Source organism: Pelobates fuscus, chromosome 6, assembly GCF_036172605.1.
Source record: "Pelobates fuscus isolate aPelFus1 chromosome 6, aPelFus1.pri, whole genome shotgun sequence".
Lineage (NCBI taxonomy): Eukaryota > Metazoa > Chordata > Amphibia > Anura > Pelobatidae > Pelobates > Pelobates fuscus.
In genome coordinates, this window is record NC_086322.1 from 308,363,227 (window position 1) to 308,388,160 (window position 24,934).

At 38.7% G+C, this 24,934-nt stretch overlaps 1 protein-coding gene across 1 annotated transcript in view; it reads left to right on the forward strand.

The window, feature by feature from the left end:
- Positions 1 to 238: 238 nt before the first annotated feature.
- Positions 239 to 24,934, forward strand: part of DOK5 (docking protein 5) — a 188,558-nt gene continuing 163,862 nt past the window's right edge. The window contains exon 1 of the mRNA XM_063425686.1: positions 239 to 558. Within this exon, the coding sequence (XP_063281756.1) occupies positions 493 to 558 (66 nt within the window). The 5' untranslated portion in view covers positions 239 to 492. The remainder of the gene's footprint in view (positions 559 to 24,934) is intronic.

A 24,934-nucleotide genomic window follows, 5' to 3' on the forward strand; every position in this document is an offset into this window, starting at 1 on the left:
CATCCACAGAGCATCAGAAAGGGCTGAGATGCCCAGAGGCTGTGAGACATTCTGCACTGACCTTTCTAGAGATATAATTGTTTGCTTTCCCCTATGCTAATTGCAGCAGATACAAGTGTCTGCTGTGTTACACATGCTTGCAACCATCAGGGAGGCAGGGAGGCAGGGAGGATGCTGGGGCTGGGTACCAGTCTAGGATAGAGCAGCATCCCCTGCATCCCTCCACAATGGTACAGCTCAGTATGTACACAGCCTGCGCTGTCAGCTGATGGAGGCTGCTCCAGCCTATTTGTTCAGCTCTCTGCTCACATTACACTTTCCTTGCAAAGTGGATTTAAAAAGGAAAGCAGCATGGATCGGGTCTCTGGGACCCAGTGATGTGCCTTTTACAGCCTTACTGCTGGGATTTGCTATACCGCCTCCTATAGAACCAGACCAACTTTAACACAGCTCTCCATTCACTCCAGCCTGGGGGACCCCCATTGCTGGGGAATGGGGTCTAATTTTAATGACATATTGAAGCAGGGCTATGTGAGGATTCGCAGCAGGCGCCTGGGGGTAAGTACCAGTCTTTATTACAGCTTTCTCTTTCTTTTATTTATGGAGTGATTTATTGTGATTGCAATTTGCTTTAATTAGCGTTTAGACTTTAAATGCCACAGCCCTGTGAATACTGGCACTCAATAGGTTAACTCACAGCGTTACTTTTATTCTGTAAATGTTTCCTTGTTTCATATTATTATATATAATTTGGACACTATTGGTAGTAACAAGAAGCTGATACAATGTCATCTCTGATATAACACACAATCCTCTCCCATTACCTGTGCTGTCTCTTTGTGTTATTATGGGATATTGCAAGGTGCCTGGTGGACAGAGGGTCCCCTTTGGGGTGCTGCCCCCCCATGATTGTGTATTTGAGGTTCTGTGAGTGACATGTGTCTGATGAATGATTTGGGTGCAGGACAGGAGAGCCAGCCTTTGTTCTGTCAGATGGAGTGTCATGTTTCTGGGTATTGCTTGGCACAGGCAGAGGGTAAAACTTGAACCCATCTCCCCAGTATCTGGCACAGTGGGGGTTTATTGACTAAACTGAGAATTACGGTCACTGAAAATGATAAATTCTAGGCCACAATAGCTGTTTTGGAAAGATTCTGCAATTCAGTTAAGTCAGGTCTCGGCTGTTCCTACTGTAATTTTGTGATTTTGTTCTCAATTCATCACAATTCACTACTTAGTGAATAAACCCTAGCAATGTTTTATAGAGATGGTAAATACTCCCCGACCGAATAGACATTACTCGAAGAGTGCATTGATTCCAGGAATACATACTCCTCTATACTCCCCATCCCAGGACAGGAAGGATCTGTTACTCCATTACCTCTGTCTATTGTGATTCCATAAGGAGTACCAGCGTGTTTATATTACTCTTCCAAAGTACCAGTACTCTCTTATACTATAGACAACATGTAATATTACTCTCAAATACTAGGGACAGCGTGTTTATATTACTCTCTAATACTAGGGACAGCGTGTTAAATTACTCTCTAATACTAGGGACAGCGTGTTTATATTACTCTCTAATACTAGGGACAGCGTGTTAAATTACTCTCTAATACTAGGGACAGCGTGTTTATATTACTCTCTAATACTAGGGACAGCGTGTATATATTACTCTCGTATACTAGGAACAGCGTGTTATATTACTCTTCCAAAGTACCAGTACTCTCTTATACTATAGAAAACATGTAATATTACTCTCAAATACTAGGGACAGCGTGTTTATATTACTCTCTAATACTAGGGACAGCGTGTTTATATTACTCTTCCAAAGTACCAGTACTCTCATATACTAGGGACAGCATGTTATATTACTCTCTAATACTAGGGACAACATGTAATATTACTCGTTAATATTAGGGACAGCATGTTATATTACTCTTCCAAAGTACCAGTACTCTCTTATACTATAGACAACATGTAATATTACTCTCAAATACTAGGGACAGCATGTTTATATTACTCTCTAATACAGAGTGTGTTTCCCGTTTGCATGCGGGTCCCACGCCAGGAGATCGGCCGCCTCTCCTAGGCTTTAGGCTCCGCTCCGGTTTAGGCCGCATGGCCAGTTCAGCCTCACTTGATGTGGTTCGACGCAGGACAGGCATCGTTCTGTTCCTTGCGAGGTTCTGTGGCATATTCCCAGCACCTTATGCTGCTGGCTTCTGTATTTTGGTCAATATTAGTGGTTTTGTAGCATGTTGCCATTCTGTACTATCTATTGTGATGTTAAAGAAAGTAGCAATACTCTGTTATCCTGAGGGTGACACGGTGTGTTACTCTTCTGTACTGTTTAAAGGTACCAGTACTCTCTCATATTTAGGATTACATGTTATATTACTCTCCTGTACTGCCTGTTGTGATTTCAAAGAAGGTATCAACTCTCTCTCATATTGAGGATTTCATGTTATATTACTGTACTGTGTCTGTTGGCTGTGTATTAGAGTTTTGTTACTTTCTCTTACAGTGTAGTGTGATAACCCATATCCCATGACTGGCATACAATAGATATACTCACGCTACTAAAACTACCCATAAAAAGTCGCTTATTGTGGAACTTGTCAGGACAGATTCACTGTAAACCCGTAGTCTCAGTAATCAATGAATATAGCAATGATTACTTCACAATGGTATATCGAACATATTCATGAGGAATGTAGAGTATATTGACCTCCTATCTCTATCATGCCATCTTTATGGGTTTTACATAATGTGACACCCATACCACAGCTTCACCTGCCTCCTACCCTGCTTAAACATGATTGGCCCTCTCTGGGGAGCTATCTCACCATTATAGAAGCAATTTCATCATTATAGAAGCTATCTCACTATTGTAGAACAAACCCCACCATTGTAGAACATACCCCACCATTATAGAACATACCCCACCATTATAGACCATACCCCACCATTATAGACCATACCCCACCATTATAGACCATACCCCACCATTATAGACCATACCCCACCATTGTAGAACTTCCCCCACCATTATAGACCATACCCCACCATTATAGAACATACCCCACCATTATAGAACATACCCCACCATTATAGACCATACCCCACCATTGTAGAACATACCCCACCATTATAGACCATACCCCACCATTATAGACCATACCCCACCATTGTAGAACATACCCCACCATTATAGACCATACCCCACCATTATAGAACATACCCCACCATTGTAGAACATACCCCACCATTATAGAACATACCCCACCATTATAGAACATACCCCACCATTATAGACCATACCCCACCATTGTAGAACTTCCCCCACCATTTTAGAAGCTATCTCACCATTGTAGAAGGTTATTTCGAGAAATGGTTGACAAGAGATGAGGAATTTTAACTTACATTCAAAATATCTACAAACCTATAAATTTGCTATGAATTCTGCTAGAATGATGTAGAGATGGAATGTTATGCTCTTTAAAATGAGCATAAATTATGAGCACCACGACAGGTAAAGTTTATAAGGCCCTATCACATCAACAATAGCATTTACTGTGTAACTAGCCCACTCACTTCAGACATACTGTCTCCCTCTATACCTCTGAATTTTGGGAAATACGATCTTATGGCCTGTGATGTGTTTTTGGTTGCCTACTTTCCAAGTGTCCCTATTTAGAAGGGCAGTCACTATTTTGCGCCCAAATCCCTCTGTCCCCCACTCACATCAAGAACAGCCCTTCCCCTGGCTACACCCCCACTTACACCAATAACAGCCCCACACCTAGTCACACCTCTCAAATTAAAGTTCTGTTTGAAATGTTTGGATTTATGTGGTTGCATTTGGCTGATGAAAAATACCTCCTCACCCACTCTCTCTCGTAAAAACTGATGTAAAACCCACATTAACCTTTAAGTGTCACAGCGTTAGTTTTTATAATCTCTCTTGGTTTTGAAATCATAACAGCATAATCACACCCCCTCTTGGGCAGGGGGCCATATTAAATTAATATTAAATTAAATCTCTGTGAAATCTTATCGTCCTGAATAATTGTGTTCAATATTCTAAGAACATGTTTTTATATAAAAATGTGGATTATAATAAAAATATTCTGTGCAAGCTGTCACAAGATGTTGCACTAAATTACTAACTAGCTGTTGATACCATTAATGCATCCAATTTAAGGTAACTTTATATCTGAAGTAGGAATCATCAGGAATTTAGAATGGAATTTGACATGTGTAATGGACCAGGTGGATACAAGGTACACGTTCAGGATTTATATAATCTATACAATGTCAGGGTATGGATTAAAATATACCTGCTTGGTTATCCCATCACTCCCTGCAGAGCTGCTCTTCATACAAAGCATAACGCCTCGATGGGTGCACTGAACACCCCTGTACCAGATCCTGTGATCAAGATTCCTAGTGTGAACATGCAGCAACAGCTGATCCCCCACTGACCTCAAACTGGGCTTTGAAATAAAATTGTGAACGTTTGTAATGAAAGGGGAAGTGTACAACTGAAACGTGACTTACAAAATATGCATAATGACCCAATTTGATGGTGCTGTATATATATGGAAAAATATGTTAATTTACATATATTGCCTTGTCTGTGCCTTTATTAATAATAGTCTTTGAATACATACACGAGGTATTTTTTTATCAGCCACTATAGAACAACATAGAATGTGATGGCAGACAAGAACCATTCGGCCCATCTAGTCTGCCCAATTTTCTAAATACTTTCATTAGTGCCTGGCATTGTCTGTAGTTAGGATAGCGTTACGCCTATCTTTATCCTTATACCTATACTGTCTATTGTGTCTATTGTGTTTTAAACAAAGTATCAGTACTGCTTTATACCAAGGACTGCGATTTCTGTTACTATTCTATACTGTCTATTGTGATCTTAAAGAAGTATTGTGACACGAGCCATAGATATTTTATTGAATTGGATTCAAAACTCTGAAAAATGTAAACGTGTGAATTGCAGTAATGTTAATTTAGCCTCAGATGCTCCGTGATTTAGTACATTGTGATATCATACCCTTCACATATCGAGAACCAAAGATACATTGCGATTGGCTCTCTGTGAGCGAGGTAAATCAGGAATTAGCAACACTCCAGATTTTTTTTTTTTATTGAAAGCATGTGATAGCAGATATTTACTGAACTTTCAAATCTTAGGCACCTGTGCCATCATTCTAAAACCTATTGTATTTCGGTGTATTTTGACATTAGCAACAGAATGTTCTCTGCATTCACCTCTTCTCCAAGGACGTCTCTATGGCCGAGTTCACGGTTAGTGTATACATAGCATAGAACAGAGACAGAATCCCACTTGTCTTTCATTTACCAAAGGACAGCCTTCCTCCCTTATTAGCAGAAACCTACTTTCTTCAGACTCAAGTGTAGCCCAGAGAGCAGAAAGGAAGCTTTTTAATCAATGGTTGGATAAGAATGCATTTTGAGCTATAATCACTCATTTATTAATAGTGCAGATCTGCATGAGTGACTAAATACGTCTATTTTTTTAGAAATGTATCACCTAACTGAAATCTCACCTCATATTAAATTGTACCTTCCAACTATCCTGAATCCGATGATACAGTCCTAAATTGATACTTTTTGTACCGGCCAAATGTTCTGAATTGAACTGGACAGTCCTGAGCTGGATTCATGTATCGTTGTTCCAATCACTAAAAACAAAATCGTGCACGCAGAAATGCACAGCAATGCAGCCCAGTAGTCAGCTATGGTTTCCTACCAAAATCTGGGACACATGAATGCTGAGCTTATATTGTCTCTTCCCATAGGCCACCAATGCTCATTATAGGGACACTATAGTCACCAGAACAACTACAGATTATTGAATTTGTTGTGGTGAGTAGAATCATTCCCTTCAGGCTTTTTGCTGTAAACACTGTCTTTTCAGAGAAAATGCTGTGTTTACATTACAGCCTAGGGATACCTCCATTGGCCACTCCTCAGATGGCTGTTAGAGATCCTTCCTGGGTCATGGCTGCCTAAAATGCATCCAAACATTCAGTGTCTCCTCCCTCTGCATGCAGAGACTGAACTTTCCTCATAGAGATTCATTGATTCAATGTATCTCTATGAGGAGATGCTGATTGGCCAGGGCTGTGTTTGACTTGTGCTGGCTCTGCCCCTGATCTGCCTCTTTGTCAGTCTCAGCCAATCCTATGGGGAAGCACTGTGATAGGCTCAGAACATCACTTCTGATGATGTCAGCAGGCAGCTTGCTATTCTGAGGCAGACAGGGGCAGAGCCAGCAGCTTCAGGCTTGAATACAAGTAAGATTTTGCTATATTTAGGGTGGCCCAGGGGGGCTAGATGGTGGTTTTAACACTATAGGGTCAGAAATATATGTTTGTGTTCCTAACCTTATGGTGCTCCTTTAATGCGCATTGTGTTACTGTCATGCCTCCCCTAAAGATTATTTGCTCCCACGCTCCACTCATCCTGATTTGATATTTTCCAATGTTGGTACACTCGCTAATTGATTTTTAAAAAATATGTCTTCTAGTTTCATTACTGCTAAATCATGTAATTCCTGATATTAAATATATCTATAGAGGAATTGTCACTGTGAGGATTATGGTTGATAGATAACTCAAAGTCGCCCATTAGATGTGTTTTATTGGAAAATTATAGTTAAAAAAGTGTGGATTTGTCTAAAGTGCAAGGCTGAACTGGCACAGCTTGGCATCTGATGCTAATTTACAATGCCCCATGATTCTCCATGAGTGAAGAAGATGAGGAAGATAAATGCTTGCAGCGTAATATGTTTTATACTTACCCCCTACTGCACATTTCACAGAGTTTATTGGGGTGAGGAAATAATGTCGGTTATCTAAATAAAACGGTTCTTCTTTGACTGTCATGACATTAACCATCATTACCAGATGTTGTTTTTCTTTTACAATACTTACACATTAGAATTTGTTCATATTTACTACTGCAAACTTGTAGATTATGAATAATGTCCTCTGATTTCCTATTAACATCTGCCCAGCTTATTCCATTTGAGATCCGTTAGAATCGATTATGAAAATTGGGTGCACTAGCGTTTGTCCTCTAATCAAAGAAGATGCGTCTGCCCTGCATTAGCCAAATTATCATATGGATCAAATCTGCACACTGTATACCGAGGAGATCCATTACATATTAACAGATAATTGGAATAGAAAGCGTGGGCTCTCTAGAGAGCCCAGTGGTCACCAGGTTTATATCTAAGAAATCATTGTGTGTAACGTGGATTCATGTGACAAAAGACAAAATATACATCTTGGTGTGTGAGTGCATGTTTATATAGTGGTGTTTACATGCACATACAAAGACACATACACACACATACACACGCACTCATACACAGACACGCCATATATAACATAGCAATATTAAAATAATGTTTTTAGTGATATTAGCAAAAATCTGTTCAAATTCTGTTTTTGATTTAAGAGGACGTTTTTAACCCCTTAAGGACCAAACTTCTGGAATAAAAGGGATTCATGACATGTCACACATGTCATGTGTCCTTAAGGGGTTAAGCAACATTAGACCGTGAACTGACAGATTAATTTTATTTAACCTTTATGGTCTCTCAAAATGATTGCATCTATGATTCTTTCTTTCCTTGAAATGTAGTTAAAATTAAAAACATTTTAAGTAAAAAAAATAAAAATAAATAATGAATGTGGAGCGTGAAACTAAAGGTCAGCCCGAGAAATCTGTGACATTTCCCCATTCTCTGTGCCTAAATTAATGTATAAACAAATTCATTCTAACAGAGCGTCTTGAGAGTTGTAGTTCAACAATTGCTTTAGGGCAACCCATGGGCTACCTGACATTTCTATTAACCCTTTGCATGGGATTTCAATGTAAACAATATCTAGTAATCAAATGAAAGCATACTTGCCAACAGTCCCAGTTTTGTAGCACTCTTCTCTTATCCTGTTTGTGAAGACATATGTGATAAAGTTCACTGCATTATTAGATGCTCTTGCTTGGCTCAAGGCTTTATCCATGCAAAATCTATTTGTCTGTCTGCTTCCTGCCTGTCTGTCTGTCTGTCTGTCTATCTCTTGGTCTGTCTGTCTGTCTATCTCTTGGTCTGTCTGTCTGTCTATCTTTCAGTCTGTCTGTCCATCTGTCGAAGGCGGTGGTATTTGTAGCGGAGCCCTAGTCCTAGCAGGGACTCTTCTCTGCTGGATCCACAAAAGTACAACCAGGAACAAGAAAAACGCCAAAGAAATATCCCACCTCCTCCCCAGTAACTGGACGACACACAGCTCTGGGAATACAACTGGTTTAATTCCTGCCACAAACGGCTTTTATAAATTGCCCCTAGCATGGCGTTTCTAAGTCACAATTACAGGGCTTTTCTTCCCAAGATCCTCTGTGCCTGAGAGATAATTACGTGAAAAAATGCTATAACTACATTATATCTCGGGTACAGAAAAATCTACAATATTTTAAAACATCCCAAAAATACATTTTAATTACTTCAGAACCCCATGCAAGTCAAATCACTGAATAGCTTGGATCTGAGTTCACAGTTTGCCAAAATATCACTCAGATCCCTTAGGTGGTTCGGGAACGCCATTCGAATGAAGGTTTGACCCAAAACAGTTCCAGAAAAAACAAGGCAACGACCGGTCATCTTTCGGGGGTTCTCGCATGAACAGTGATGAATCCATCCCCTGGCTGTCAGGATATGAATGCTCCCCCTGTTGGGTAGTTTCTGCCTCCCAAACACCGTTCTCCTAACTGTTCGGGAAGTTGGATGGGCAGCAGTACCTGTTTCCCAGGCATTTGCAGGGACGCGTATCCAAAAAAAAAAACGCATGCCCTCATTCGGGAGACAAAATGGCCATACAAGTAGAGCATTTGAACCAGTAACCAGTTTGTGGTTAACAGCCAGTGGTGGTCGGTGATTATGAAGGTGTGAACAAAGGGCCACACAGCGAGGGGGTTCGGTAAACGAGCTGGGCATACTGACAGCCGAACAAAAGAGAATAAGAGTATATTGGAGTTCTCCATTCAGCGTAGTTGTGACAGTTATTATATCACATGACGTTGTTATTATGTAACAGTCTATCCGCTAGTCTATCCTTTTCACTGCCCTTTCTGAATTGACATGCACCGACTAGGGACATGTAGATCTCACTGCGGAAATGGCCTAAGCCACATGCTAATAATATATTTCACAAATATTTACTAATTAGCAAGTTTGGGGGACTCATTGTGTGGCAAACATTAGGATAAAATAAATCATTTGGAAAACGATTTTAAACTTAGTCGATTTGTTTTTTACATTCTGACGAACTTTGTTTTCACATCACTTCAGCTCTGCGTTTATATCATTTCCTAAAATATCAGCCCAAGCATCTGTGATGTCATCCAATATGCTGAGTCCCATCACCGCCTAGGTCAGCACTATACAATGTTTGCATCTATGTACAAATATCAGCTACACGGCATAATGAGTCTCTGCTGGACAAATCACATCAGGGCAAATACGGAATTGGGAAAATCAGAGAATTAGGAGAAAATCAGAGAATTAGGAAAATCAGAGAATTAGGAGAAAATCAGAGAATCAGGAGAAAATTAGGGAATTGGGAAAATTACAGATTTATGAGAAAATTAGAGAATAGGAAAAATTAGAGGATAGGGAATTGGGAAAATTACAGAATTAGGAGAAAATTAGAGAATCGGGAAATAAGGAATTGGGAAAATCAGAGAATTAGGAGAAAATCAGAGAATTAGGAAAATCAGAGAATTAGGAGAAAATCAGAGAATTAGGAAAATCAGAGAATTAGGAGAAAATTAGGGAATTGGGAAAATTACAGATTTATGAGAAAATTAGAGAATAGTAAAAATTAGAGGATAGGGAATTGGGAAAATTACAGACTTAGGAGAAAATTAGAGAATCGGGAAATAAGGAATTGGGAAATTCAGAGAATTAGGAGAAAATCAGAGAATTAGGAAAATCAGAGAATTAGGAGAAAATCTGAGAATTAGGAGAAAATCTGAGAATTAGGAAAATAAGAGAATTAGGAGAAAATTAGGGAATTGGGAAAATTAGAGAATTGGGAAAATCACAGAATTAGGAGAAAATTAGGGAATTGGGAAAATTACAGATTTATGAGAAAATTAGAGAATAGGGAAAATTAGAGGATAGGGAAATAAGGAATTGGGAAAATTAGAGAATTAGGAGAACATTTGAGAATTTGAAAAATTAGGGAATTGGGAAAATTAGATCAATGGGTGAAGTATGTCTGTAACACATCATATACTGTAGTATTAGTCTGTAGCATTATTAGTAATTCTGAACCCCATTACCTCAGTGAGCCCTCCAAAACCTTGGAGTCTCTGTCTCTGCTTTAGTGGCAGAATGTATTACACCGTATATTGTTACATATACATGCACTGTTTACAAAATGGCTGCCAAGCAACGTCCATATTTGTATTTCAGAAATTGGCTTATAAAATATCGTAGTAAAATCATCATTCACCCAGAGTTTATTTTCCAAATTTTAACTTGTCTAATTACATTGAAATCTATGAGTAGAATTGTTCCTTGATTTCTTTAACGCTGACATTGGGATTACTTTATTATATTATATTATATTATTGAATTATGGAGAAATAGCCAGACTATTGCACATTTCACATAACAATTTCAGAGCTGCAAAAGTAGCCGAATTGGAGGTTTTTTGTTTAGTTTTTTTCTGAGCTATAGCAGCCATATAGTTACAATTGTTGTCAGTTCTCCACAATTCTTGGCTTAGTGTACAAAATGTCTCCCTGGAAGTCCTAATTCTGAAACATGTCCTGGGCCAGTCCTGTCCTGGATATGAACCAGCAGCTGAGCACAGCTTGCGGAATGCAGACCAGATCACTGGGTACGCCGCGGTTCTGTGTGCTGGGCTGGCAGCCAAGTTCAGAGCTCGTAGAACATTCCGCTTTAGGAATCCCTGGGTGTTCCTCGTGGCTCAAGATTAAAGAGATAGCCGGGTCAAACGAGAGGCTCAAACTGTGATGGTCTTAGATCTGTCTTGGACCTCTGCCAGATTAAACATGATCCAAAACTAGAAAATCAGTGTTTATAGACATAGACGGGATGTTTATTTACCCTTTTTATCGGATATTCTTAAACTTGCTAATATATATATATATATATATATATATATATATGTAAAATGGATAAAAAGGTGTATATGACTAAAGGGCACGTAACCATGTAAACAATATTGTTACTTGCGAATAAAAATGTATTTATAAATCATAGATTGTAAAATTGTTGAGCAGTTTTCGTCACGTCTTGTCTCTGTGTGTCATTTAGTTGCCAAATATCCCCATTCTATCATTGTACAGCGCTGTAGAATATGTTGGCACTATACAAATAATAATCATAATAAAGGGATATTAACCTGGTCTTTCCGTCGGTCTATCTAAATAACTCTGTGACTTTGTGGTTGTTATAGAATGAGTCACACCGGTGTCACGGCGGTAATAAGATGCTATTTAGATACTGCATTAATATTTCTGTGAAAGTCAGTATTGATTCTCTGAATAAACTCTGTGAAATGCTCTGTATACCGAGGCAGCGCTGAGTGGATTTGCTACGCCTGTTTAATTCATTCCCACGTTAGTCCCAGAATTCCTCTTGAAAAGCCGTGCTCAATAAAGTAATTCCGATCCTTTTTATTTATAAAAGAAGCTAATTCCTCCTCGGTCATTAAACAGGGTTAATACTTTTATTAGCAGAGGAGGACATTTTTACACAACCGGTATGTTATCTGTTTATGGACCTAACCAGTCAGCCTAGAATAAGCCATAGAATGCCAGGGCAATATATATATTATTACTCTACTATATAGACTCATGTAGAGCTTTCTATTAATTCCGATAATTAATAATAATTGAAAATGGAACTTTGAACAAATACAAAGTATTTTAATTACACCGCTTATTCCTTTTAGATTGGAGCTCCTAGAGAAGGACATTAGGATTGATAAGAGGGATAAAGGGATTAAAGCCCAAAATAGGGGCAGTTGGTATGTGTTAGACTTGTGCATGGCAGGGGTATTAATACAGGTTGTTCAAAAGCCGTCAATCTGGTGGTTCAGCTCGTCAGAATATCATCCATGCAATAAATTCAGAGAAACAATTTAGATCAACCAAAAGGGTGCAAAAATTGGCCAATCAGTGAACAGCAATATATAAATAGATAAATATATATATATAAAATATAAATAGTATTTATATACTTTACAGCACACTGATAGGAGCATCCAACAGCCAGTTGGTTGACAGATCAAGTGAGAAAAGGTTACCAATAGATGGGAAAATAGGAGGTGCAGAACAATAATATATTTATCTGTGAATAAAATTAACATTTAGTAACTGACCCCTAGCCAAAACAGACATGTTCGGCCCTGAACGTTTTGTTTGTGGTTTGGATATATTTTGGCTCAGAATTTGACCCTAATTTGCATGAATTGCAGGTCAGACCAATATTGATGTCTTGAGACAATGCTCTTGGGTTATACTTGTACTGAGCTTTGCACAGGACTGGTGGAGAAGGACTTGGGTAAATATTTAATATGATGATCCTTAAATCCTTGATCAGGACCAAAATTTGGTTCTCTGTCCTATTTCTGGTGCCCCCGTATTTGGAAAAGGCACATCATTATCTATCGAATCACTGGCCACAAGGAGTGGATCTCTCTTTTGGCATTGCCTTCCCATGTGCAGTGAGACCCTTCTGACACTGAAACCAATCTCATTAATGTGTTTTGATAAATTTACTTTAATGTTAATTCAATTACACTTGAATATCGAGGTCAGTGAATTAATTTTAAATTGAACAATTGGTTGTCATCCCAATATAATATATGCAATGAGGGTTCCTATAAGTAGGGCTAAGAACAACTGATCTCAAACATGTAATTTGTAAGGTGAAAATATATATCCATAAAATATATCAAAATATTTATATTACTAAACAGTGACCCACACATTTTTATTTTCTGTCATCAACTTTAACTATATTTCATTTAGCAATTAAAGTGAATTCAAAGACAACTCAACTAAATGTGAAATTGTCTTTGAATTCACTTTAAATTCTCACTTTATTGAATAACCCTGTCTGTGTTTAATTCTTAGGATTCTATTTTATGTTTCTCAATTTATTTATAAATACAAAGACACAGGATTTACAGGGGGAGTGACACAATGAAGGACGGTCACACAGTTTAGCGAAGCCTTAGAGATGACTCATTACTTCATCACTTGTTTCTCGTTTTCACTTCTCTCGAAGTCGCCTTCTGACTTGTGTCACTCTCCGGCAGAATCTATAAAAAACTGTATTCTGTCTGCGTTAAACAGACTTTGTTATAAACATTAGACATTTAGTATATTTTTAATATCGCATTATATAAAGTGTATACTGCATTGTGATTACTGATCGGTTATCTAAAAACAATGTGCTTTGTTTATGACTTTTAATCGTTCTCACTTTCTGTCGCCTTAAAAACAACATACTTTTGTTCCTCTTTTATTTGGTGTTTTTTAATCTTACTTTGTGCTTTATGCATTAAGCTGTAACAATGTAGCAAATTGAAATGTGAAAGGCAAAATATAAGCAAGAAAAGCTGAATAGGTAAATCCGAGAAGTCTGCTCACAGTTTGGCTGTATAAGCTTTATTTTGTCATTTGGATATAAATTCACTGAGTTTAGTCAATGAGCCCCTTTGTTTCTAGAGAAGAGAATGCAAAATCGTGCACTTGTGATTCTATACCGGATACATAATCTGGCAATATTTACTGAAAAACTAATTTTAATATAATAATCCTTTTATCAAATGTTTAAAATAAATACTTTTTACTTAAATGAAGTTTATGTAACGTTAACATATCCCTCAGCCATATACACACACCTTGGGTGAGACAGTGTTTGAATACCAACAGTTAGTCTCTATGGTCTTCCAGGCTTCACTCCCAGCACAGAAATAAGGAAGACCATAGAGAGTGATATCTAACACTGTCTGACCCAAGCTGTATGTATATGGCTGGAGGATTCTGTCATTTACTAAAAGTGGAGATGAGTTTCTCATTGTTTATAATATTATTACATTTAAAAATAGTTTTGTGGTGAACGTTGTCCTTTAACCACATTAGCAGATCAACCAAAGTCTAGAACATGAGAAATTGGAAACCAGAGGCAACCCGGCAATGGTCGACAGCAGCTTTCCTATTCTGAGGGCTTAATACACTTGTGGTACTGACACTCATGCACATAACCTTCCCTCCCCCCCATTGGATGACGTTGGAGGAGACAGAACACCAACCCAGCACGGAGGGAGATTGGTGCTGGAATCGGGTGAATACAAAAAGGTTTTTTTGTCAACGTTTTGGGCTCTTGCCCTTTATCAATGCATACGTGCAGACCTCCTTTCTTTTGCTTGTTTGTAGATATGAGGGGAAGATGGATTGCAGTACTACTAATTTTGGGGTCCTGTCTGTCCGTCCTGATTTATTTCCCTAGTGTGAATCAGGGGACACCAAGGACTAGTCCCTAGTGCAAGTCATCAATAGGCGAGCGGAGGGTACCAGGACCCTGCAGGGAACACTTCAGCTCAATGCCAGGCTGATGCACCCCTTCAGTAGGCATCCTCATTATGGGTTCATCAGGAACACCAGTTATGTCACTGGTGTCCACCCTGGAAAGACCCTTCATCACGTTTTTATAACTAACAATGTTGTTAAGGTTTAGGGGTTTCTGCAATTATTCTGGTGCAGAGATAGGCCACTTGTGTGTCAGATAATGAATTGATTATAGGAATAAAAAGAAGGGGAGATACAGTGCTAACTCCAAGGGCAGCAGAATAAGGTCTGTTACTTGGATACCCTAAAAACCCAAGAGGCACAAATTACAGAAAAAAACAGACTGCGTCAAGTAAGAAATACCAGATAATCTCATACAGATATATGTATACACAATATTATATAGAAAAATATTGAGATAGATTTTATAATTTTTTTTAAAAGTGCTATTGTTTGAAACAGTGAGCACTATATCTCGTTTTATTCCTTTCATATGCCATTTACATTGTGAACATCAGCTCCAGATTTATCCTTGAGCGGGGATTGTACCGCTCAGAGCCCTATCTGAGAGCCCATTGGAAGCTCTCTCCTTGTGAGTGTATTTTATCTTATTGTCTATACTGGATTACACTATTGGTGGTTTCTTTTGTGTTTTATTTCATATGAGACGCCAACAGCAGAATTCCTCATCTGCACTAAAGTTTTGTCTACTTGAACACTAAGGAGGATAACAGACTGACCTCCAAAAAGCTTGAAAAGGTTCTTATCTCCAAAACAAAACTTCCTGCTGGGACTCTTTATTATCACAATAATTTTAGATATAACATGGTGTATAGATAGCTCTGCATACGATTATCTAATATTTCTTATTTGGCGCAGTCTGTTTTTTTTTCTATATTTTTTCAATGAATTGTTCGTATTTGCGGCAATCTTTGCCAATTCCAATATTGTGGGTGGTATTTTCGAAGTTTCTCAGTCAAGCCAGGGAGAATATCTGTGGCCTCCTGGCTACACACTAAGCACTTCCCAGCAGAAGCAAATCACAAAAATAAATCAAAAAGTTAAAATTGTAATAAAAAGTCAGGCAGTTTGGGCATCTTCCAGTGTGGGGGTCTTGAGCGTCACTTTCATCTGGCCGAAGGTGTTTGTTCACTAAACAGTGAAATATAACCAGGTGACAATGGATTCATAGTTTGCTATTCAGTTGTCAGTTTGGCTCATTTAAAATGTTTTTTTTTTTTTTTAAATTAACCCTATGTACGTCTATCTAACTCTTGAATTCATTTTTCTGTATAATCACCAGAGAACAACATCTAAAAACGTTCCTTTTTTTCCTGAAGCCCCATAGGAAGCGATATTAATTATCGATGGCGGTGGGCTGAATTATTAATAGATTGATGCTATGTGCCAGCGTCTGACAGACTGTGATTTATTAGGCTGAGAACCGCTCATTTCTATATATTAGCACTAAATTATAACCACGCTGCTCTGCGCAGAACAAAAGACTCCGCGATAATGGCTCAGCAAGTAAAAGGTTCATTTCTCTGCAGACGGCAAATCAGGACCTTCAGATCAGGAAACCTGCTTTACTCGAAATAAACTATCTCCGTTTGAGATTGTGAAAATATCTCCATTTCCGATTGTGAAAGCATCTCCGTTTCAGATTATGGGATTACCTAAGAGAATTCCTGTCACATGTTACATCAAACAATCCAGAGGACGTCGAAAACTGTCTATGTATCTATTGTCAGCAGCGGTGGAATATCTGATATTTATATATTTCATATGAAATATTAATGAGCCAAGGCGATGATAGTTAAAGCTCACCATGGCGTACCAAGCAATCGTAGACTACATTTACCACGATGCCCAGCGAACATTCTGGTTGTTTTAGTCTCGTGGGAAATATAATTTCTAGGGGAAACAGTGAGAAAGGTAACTAGATGTCCTATTAACAAGGGATGCATAAAAAACACATTCCACACAATATTTAAAAGGAGATTCTTAAAGGGACGACCTTGGTACCATAACCACTTCAGTTTACTGTAATCATTATAACTATTTCATGTTTTTATATTTTTATTTTTGGTGTAATGACTCCATGGACCCAGTCTTCCAGTTTTGTTATTTATTTATTTTTTGGAGTTTATTGAGGTTTTTCAGAGGAAAAACAAAATTGTAACAGAGCAAGTATTAGAAAGTCTCACAATAAATTAGTGACTTAGGAGCCACTACATGAAAATATGAGCGGAGATCGTAGTTAATGGGATGTTGGAAGATTGTGAGAAAAATGTTTACCAACCAGGTTTGAGAACCTTAAAGGGAAATTATAGTCCCTGCGTCGCACCCTCCCCTCCCTCCCCCTGTTGTGCAGAAAGGGTTAAAAACCCCTTCTGTCACTTACCTGAGTCCAGAGCCGATGTCCCTCGGCGCTAGCTAGGGCTCTGCCTCCGCTCCTCCGCAAGAGTGATGAATGGAAGAGGATACAAAAAGGGGGATGACGACACTCATCTCACCGTGGTTGGGGCTCAGGCTCAGTTTTAATCAAACCATCTTATGTCTCCAAGACAGGAATTGCATCTTGTACCATACCCACTTAAATAAGCTGTTGTGGTTATAGTGCTTTAAGTGTTTCTTTAAATAGATCTTGCAGCACCAATTATAAAATAAATTAGGAAGATTTTACAAACAAACAATTAGCAACCATAAAGGAGAGACAATCATATAAATATGATGGAAACACATCGAGCAATAATTAGAAATGCAAACAATACAAACATCAAATTCTCTGCCTGCAGAAGTTGTTTTATCAGATTCTGCACAGATTATAAACAGCCTGGATATTCTGGGGGGAAATTAGAATATAATTGGTAATCTATGGGGATTTTTTTCCATTTTGTGGGACGTGTGAAAGGCTGAACTGATTGGATTTGAATCTTTTTTCAGCCATTGAAATATGTGATTATAACTGTGCTTTCTGAAATAGTTAAAATAATTAGCAAAGTGTTTAGAGTCATATTCAAAACATAGAAAGTAATATTTTATTAAGTATGAATATCTAGCACGTACAATAGGCACATATCAGCCTTTTCTCTGCCGAGATCGATGTTTAGAAAAATGAAATGAAGTACATTTACAGAATTCAATAATCTGTTCAAAGAAATATCATGGTACGGAACGAGAGATTTTTTTGAGATTATACGTTTTATTTTGCATTTCTTTCTAATAGCTTACAAAAATGATCACAAAATGTCCAGGTAAATAATATTAGACCATGCAATATGTATAATGGAAGAAATATAATAAATGGGATTGATAACCTAGACAATGAGTACTACTAAGGAATCTGCTGCCATTTTTGGGAATAGGATTTAGCGTTAGGGCACGTAAGGCGTAATGTGACTAATTATTACATATGGAAAATCGGTACAAATGGGGAATCATTTTTTTATTATATACATGTTGCTGGTTTGCTTTGGGATGCCATTACTATATTTACTCTTGGTAAAGTAAAATGGTAAAATAAAAGCATTGAGCTACTTAGAGTAAATACAGTAGAAATAATATCCGCCGTATCAGCTTCTTAAGGATCATGAGCACATCTCTACGTTTCATGAGCTGCCTGGCTCTGTAAGTGGTCCCAAAGGGGTTAAATTTTGCAGTATACATGTACGTCCAGCGCCCTCATTACGTCTCATTACACTCACGCTTCCCCCCATTGCTTTGTAGCACTTTGCAGGCTCTACTGCTGTCCAAAACCACTCGCTGACACATTTGTTGCTCTGCTGGGTGAAGATCAGCACAGGATTGGTGATGATATGTTTAATTTTCTTTTTTTACAGTTGTTTTTATTTAATTTTAGATTTGTAAGCAACACACAGCTAAACCAAGCCTAGGCTGGAAGGTAAGGGGTTAATGGGTTTTTCAGGATTTACGTCTTAACAAAAAAAATAACCCTCTGAAAATGGGACACATTTGCATTAGGTACTGCACGCCTAAGTAGCTGGGGGGCTATTGCCCTCTCCTTCTTTCACCCCTGCCTGTCAGCTCCCAGGAAGCATGGTGGGAACAGCTGTCTGCAGCTCTGCACGTCATGTTCAGTATTGCAATATAAAGAGAATAATATATCACAAAGAAAACAACCTCTACAAAAACACAGTCCGAACATCAACAAACATCTCTGCTCACATTCCATTAACAGAATGTTCATTTTATTTGTTTATTGTTGTGATTGTGTTCTGTATGTTATAATGTATTATATAGCAAGCAAAACTACTGTCCTAGAACTCGGCACAGCTTTCAAATGTGTCTAATGATCCAAGTATAGAGACAGCTGCTTGCCTTTGACTAGTGATGGCGTTTACAAGCTATATTGAGAGAGCAATGGGAAATGGCATATTTAAAGCTTACAAATACAAGTGTTTATTATGAATAAGAAGTCATTACATTTTTAATCAAATTATAGATTAAAGAGAAAACTTGACACATTGGCGCTTTATTTAACTTATTGGGATGTCTCAATCAATGGGTTAAATGCGATTGGTATGGTACATGTATAGTTCCTTACTCTCTGGGTGTCCATTGAGGCTACTGTAAGCAAAGCATTACAAAGAACAGAATTATAAGTGAAGGGTACACAAAATAGTAATTGCAAGCATACTTCCTGGGCTTAGGAGCTCACATTCTACCCATAATAATGTCAGGATAATTAAGGGCATGCTAAGAACAAACAATGTATAAGTTATGGTCCAATTAGCAATGAAGGATGAAAATAGGGTTAAACAAAGATTTGTTTTCTTAAAATAAAGTTTCTGAATATGTATTACTACATCATTTTCATGCCTTTTTAAGCTCTGGTAGACGCCTCTTTATTTGACGTGTTTCCCAACAAATGCTATAAATCACTCACATAGAATAAATTTATCCAGAACCCTAATGCCCCATATTGCCTCATTCTCATAATGATGCTTTGTGCCATGTTTGTTAGTTTACCACACACGCGCACAAACATACGCACACACGCGCACACACACACACGCGCACACAAATACACACGCACACACTTGCACACACATTCACACACACCCACACATGTACAAACATCTTTTAGAAGGTGGAATCCAATGATGATCCTACCCTCTTTTCCCGGTCAGTGGAGATTTTATACACATTTCAGGAATGGGTGTGAAACGGGTCACCTAGTTTTGCCATATAGTCCAGCCGGGCTGTTTCAGTTGGTTGAATTCAGAATTAGTTTTGTGGAGATTACTGCTTAGCCACTGCCAACACCATCTTTGAATCACTAATTTAAATGTTAAAGGGACACTATAGGCATGTTTATTTCCTTCACTTTAGGATTTCCCTGGCAATATTTGTATCAGAATGATACCAACCACAAATCTAGTCTACTGTGGCGCCATATTGGTTTTGGGCATTAACAATGTGATAGTAAAGAGAACGGTTCTGTTTCCCTTTATGAATACCCTGACGTCATCTATGATGAATGTGGAAGGGTAACGTGAGAATAAGATAACAGGACGTAAGGAAATAAAACGTCCTACCGTTGGAAGTGGAAGTGGGAGGAGCCAGATATCGGCGGGAATAAGCGCGTCAATTTCAAGCGTATTTAATGGAGAATTAGCCCACAATGGACATACACTTTTGAAGAAGGCAAAAGCAGAAACGCGTCGCGTGTACTAATGGTACTTGGTGGACTTTTATTTGGATTTTATTTTGCTGTGCAATTGTTCAATAAACCCTTTATTAGTATCCTGCATTCTGGATTCTATTTGAAAGAAAGGAACAAGGACATGTGTCAGTCTTCTTATCCAGAAATCATCTTTACCTGTCCATTCTACACGTTTAGTCTGAGCCAGCTTATTTTTAGTGGCTCAGAAACATGTGAGTGAGATTGATCATCCACTGTTAATACAATCTTATTCAAACTATATTACCTTATGTATGTTTTCCTGTCTTTTTATATTTCAGGATTATCATTTGTTTTAATGTGGTAATATGTATATATATATTAGTGTGCTCTAACCATTTTTATTCTTTGTTTGTATTGCACTTTGTGTGTGTGGTGGAATGACCCACATAGGTGATAGTATCACTGTATTATGTATTGTGTTTTTACCAATTCTTATTATTCATTATAACAAATCTAGTCTCATTAACCCTCTAGAATCTAGATTGTAAGCTGCTGGGCTGTCTTGCATAGACGGAGATTCTAACTGCATTTGATTGAAGCCCATGGGACGAGTCTTTAGTACCTTTTGCATTAGGACATGTCTTATCATTAATCCTCTATCTGTAAACACACGTATCCCCTTTTTTTCCTTTATTTAAACAAACTCTGGGTAAACAGAGTAAAAGGGGGTGGACTGGTGACACAAATCACCAAACAATCCACTAAAGGCTGACCGCGCCTAGAGCCAGTTTCAGTGCTCTCTACGTGGTCCTCGTCACTGATTGTAGCACGGGGTACATCTAAACTCACGCTAAGCTTTCTGGATCCAAAAAAGCACAAAACAGAAAAAAAACGTCGGTGGCAAGTCAGGACCTTGAAATAGGGACAGTTTGGAGGGCTGCAATTCTTATTGGTGCAAGAAATAACAAACGAGATATTACTTCCAAGGAATTTACTCACTAATTGATGAGTTGAATGATTGGCGGAGATGAGAAATGTAGATCTAAATTGGCATTCCGTAGAAACCATCAGATTTCCGAATTGGGGATGGTTATCACCTTATAACAACACACATTTTACAGAAAAATCCCTAAGCTTTCATTGTTTAATATAGCAGTATATTAAATTGGAGAGGGCGCACTTGGTGCTGTAAAAATTACATTTATTGAACATGCTGCAACATTAACAATAGCCAGCTTTGACCTCTGCTCCTTCAGGTTTCCAAGACATTGTGTTGCTCTATTTTCCAGACACATCGAGAGGCAGAATTATGGCTATTATGACCAATGTTGGGATGGCTTGGTGCTTTATAATTTTAGCCATGTAATTGCACCTAATCCGGTATGTTTCAGAGCAGAGAAGGACATTCTGAAAGTCACCATGGAATGTGGGAACATAGCAGCGAATATGAGGGCTCTGCTCAGTACATAAAGGGTGTACAAATTATTATTATTTTACTAAACTCTGATTTTTAACAATGAAAGGCTTTTCACATGATTTCATATTTTGAACAATATTTTATTTTATATTTTTTGATATACTGATATATTTTTTATAAATAATAAATTTTTTGATATTTTGAAAAAATCTTTCTAAAAGTTTATCCAAACGTATTAAAAAAATATGAAATAATTTATAATGCCTATCCAACAATATTAAATTCAGGTCTAAATCGGAATGGCAAAAATGTAAGCTAAATATGCTGATTTGAAAAATGTCTCCCAGTCCGTTAGAGTCACAATTTAGCTATTTAGAATTCAGCCCAATCCCCAGTTTCCTATTCTTCCTGTGGGAGACTTGTTCAGCATGTTAGTGACATCATACTGAGAATTCAGCCCAATCCCCAGTCTCCTATTCTTCCTGTGGGAGACTTGCTCGGCATGTTAATGCAATCATACTGAGAATTCAGCCGATCCCCAGTTTCCTATTTCATCCTGTGGGAGACTTGTTCAGCATGTTAGTGACATCATACTGAGAATTCAGCCGATCCTCAGCTTCCTATTCTTCCAGTGGGAGACTTGCTTGGCATGTTAGTGACATCATACTGAGAATTCAGCTGATCTCCAGTTTCCTATTCTTCGTGTGGGAGACTTGCTCGACATGTTAATGACATCGTACTAAAAATTCAGCCGATCCCCAGTTTCCTATTTAACCCTGTCGGAGACTTACTCAGCATGTTAATGATATCCTACTGAGAATTCAGCTGATCCCTAGTTTCCTATCCATCCTGTGGGAGACTTGCTTGGCATGTTAGTGACATCATACTGAGAATTCAGCCAATCCCCAGCTTCCTATTCTTTCTGTGGGAGACTTGCTCGGCATGTTAGTGACAGCATACTGAGAATTCAGTCAATCCCCAGTATGTGACCTCATACTGAGAACGCAGCTAATTCCCACCCTCATACTCTTCTTTTTAGAGAAACATAGAGCTGTAGGCAAATGCTTTTACCTGTGTAAGATGATTTCCATTAATTATTTTTAATGACTGAGACCCAGCTTCCAAAATGATTGCATGTTTTTTTATTTTACTGAACTGAATTTTTACCTTTGGAAAAATCTGCATTAAAAAGATAACATGTGTGCGAGAGAGGTGGCTGATCCCGCCACCTACAGTTTCCTTGGAGTCAGAAGCCATAGCTGTGGTTCCTGTTTCCCATCCAGTCAGTGAGGTTTATCATGGCACATATCACTCGTGTTCATCGATTAGGGCTCTGTTATCGGGATACTAGATATGTGCAATTCATTTCAGTCTGAATATGAATTTGGAAGAATTTCAGGCAATTCGGACATTTGGGTACTTCTGAATGTCCGAAGTGCCGAATTGCCGAGGTCCCGAAGTTCTGAAATTACCGAATTTCCGAAGTGTCGAAGTGTCGAAGTTCCAAAGTGCTGAAGTGCCGAAGTGTCAAAGTGCCGAAGTGCCGAAGTGTCAAAGTGCCGAAGTTCCGAAGTGCTGAAGTGCCGAAGTTCCGAAGTTGCCAAAGCACAGTATTGCCTAAGTACTAATATACTTACCCAGTGAAAGAAGAAGAATGTTACATTGTACACAATTTTAAATAAAAAGTAAAAAGTATACAAACAAAGCCAGGATTCAGCTGTAAGCATTTGCAACACTTACAACAATCAAGTAATATACATTCATATAAAATATAAGTTACTTAGCCAGTCAATGTAATGACAGGAATGAATAAGTAGATAACTCCCTAATTCCCATGGTATTTGCTAAGATTACTTAGTATTAGTAAATTATGCCCCTACTCACTATACCACGAGTAGGGGCATGTCTATTAAACAGTGAGCTGTTAAAAAAAAAAAAAGGTCCCCCCTCCCGAGCCCCCACCCGCGACGCGCAAGTGGGGGCTTTTAAACTTAAGTAACCAATCAGAGTGTTATGAGTCAAATTACGCAGTGTGGGAAAATTCCAAAGAACTTTACCACGCTGTGTAAAATGACACAGAGCACTCTGATTGGTGGATTTCAAACCAACCAATCAGAGTGCTGTGACAGGTAAATGTAGAGACTTACCTGTCAGTCTCTTCATTTACCTGTCAGAGCACTCTGATTGGATGGCTTAAACCCACCAATCAGAGTGCTCTGAGCCTAATTGAAGGGCAGGGCAAGGCTTTATAAGCCTTCCCCCGCCCTGCTGAGCTCAGTCTGCGCGGAGCCCTCCATGGGTGAAGATGGATTATTTATTTTTTTGCTCTCTGTATTTTTTCATTTTTTTTTTTAAGTGTGTCGGTTATTATGGTTTTTTATTTGGCCTTTTTTGGGGCTGAAAAAATAAGATTTTAGAAGAAAGAAAACATTGAATGGTAAGTTTTTTTTTTTTTACAGGTACTTAGTTAAAGGCCCCCCCTCATTATTTTTAGGGTGAGGAGGGTAGGTGGGGAAATATTTTTTTTTGTGGGGGAGGGGGTGACTAGAGGTTTGGGGACCCCTAGTCACCTGGGGCGAGGACATTAGGTCCCCCTCTTATTCCAATTTAGGGCCCCCACCCACCCCTAAGGGGTGAGGGCCAGGGGGGAGGACATTAGGTCCCCCCTTATTAGTATTTAGGGCCCCCACCCGCCGCTCAGTGGAGGTCAGGGGGGAGGACATTAGGTCCCCCCCTTATTCCAATTTAGGGCCCCCACCTGCTGCTCAGGGGTGGGGGCCAGGGGCGAGGACATTAGGTCCCTCCCCTTATTAGTATTTAGGGCCCCCACCCACCACTCAGGGGTGGGGGCCAGGGGGAGAGGACATTAGGTCCCCCCCCTTATTAGTATTTAGGGCCCCCACCCACCGCTCAGGGGTGTGGGCTGGGGGGAGGACAATAGGTCCCCCCCATCATTTTACTTTAAGGAAGGGGGATCCTATTTTTTTTTAACAGTAAGCAGCAACAGGCGGTATAGCGAGTAGGGGCAAAATGTACTAATACTAAGTAATTTTTACTTAGTTTTAGTAAATTTGTCTGAAAGACCAATTTTGGTCTTTCAGCCTTTTGGTAGATAACTCCCTAATACCGTGGGAATTAGGGAGTTATCTACTAAGCGGCTGCAAAAGACTTCCCGAAGTGCCGAAGTCCCAAAATTCCAAAAT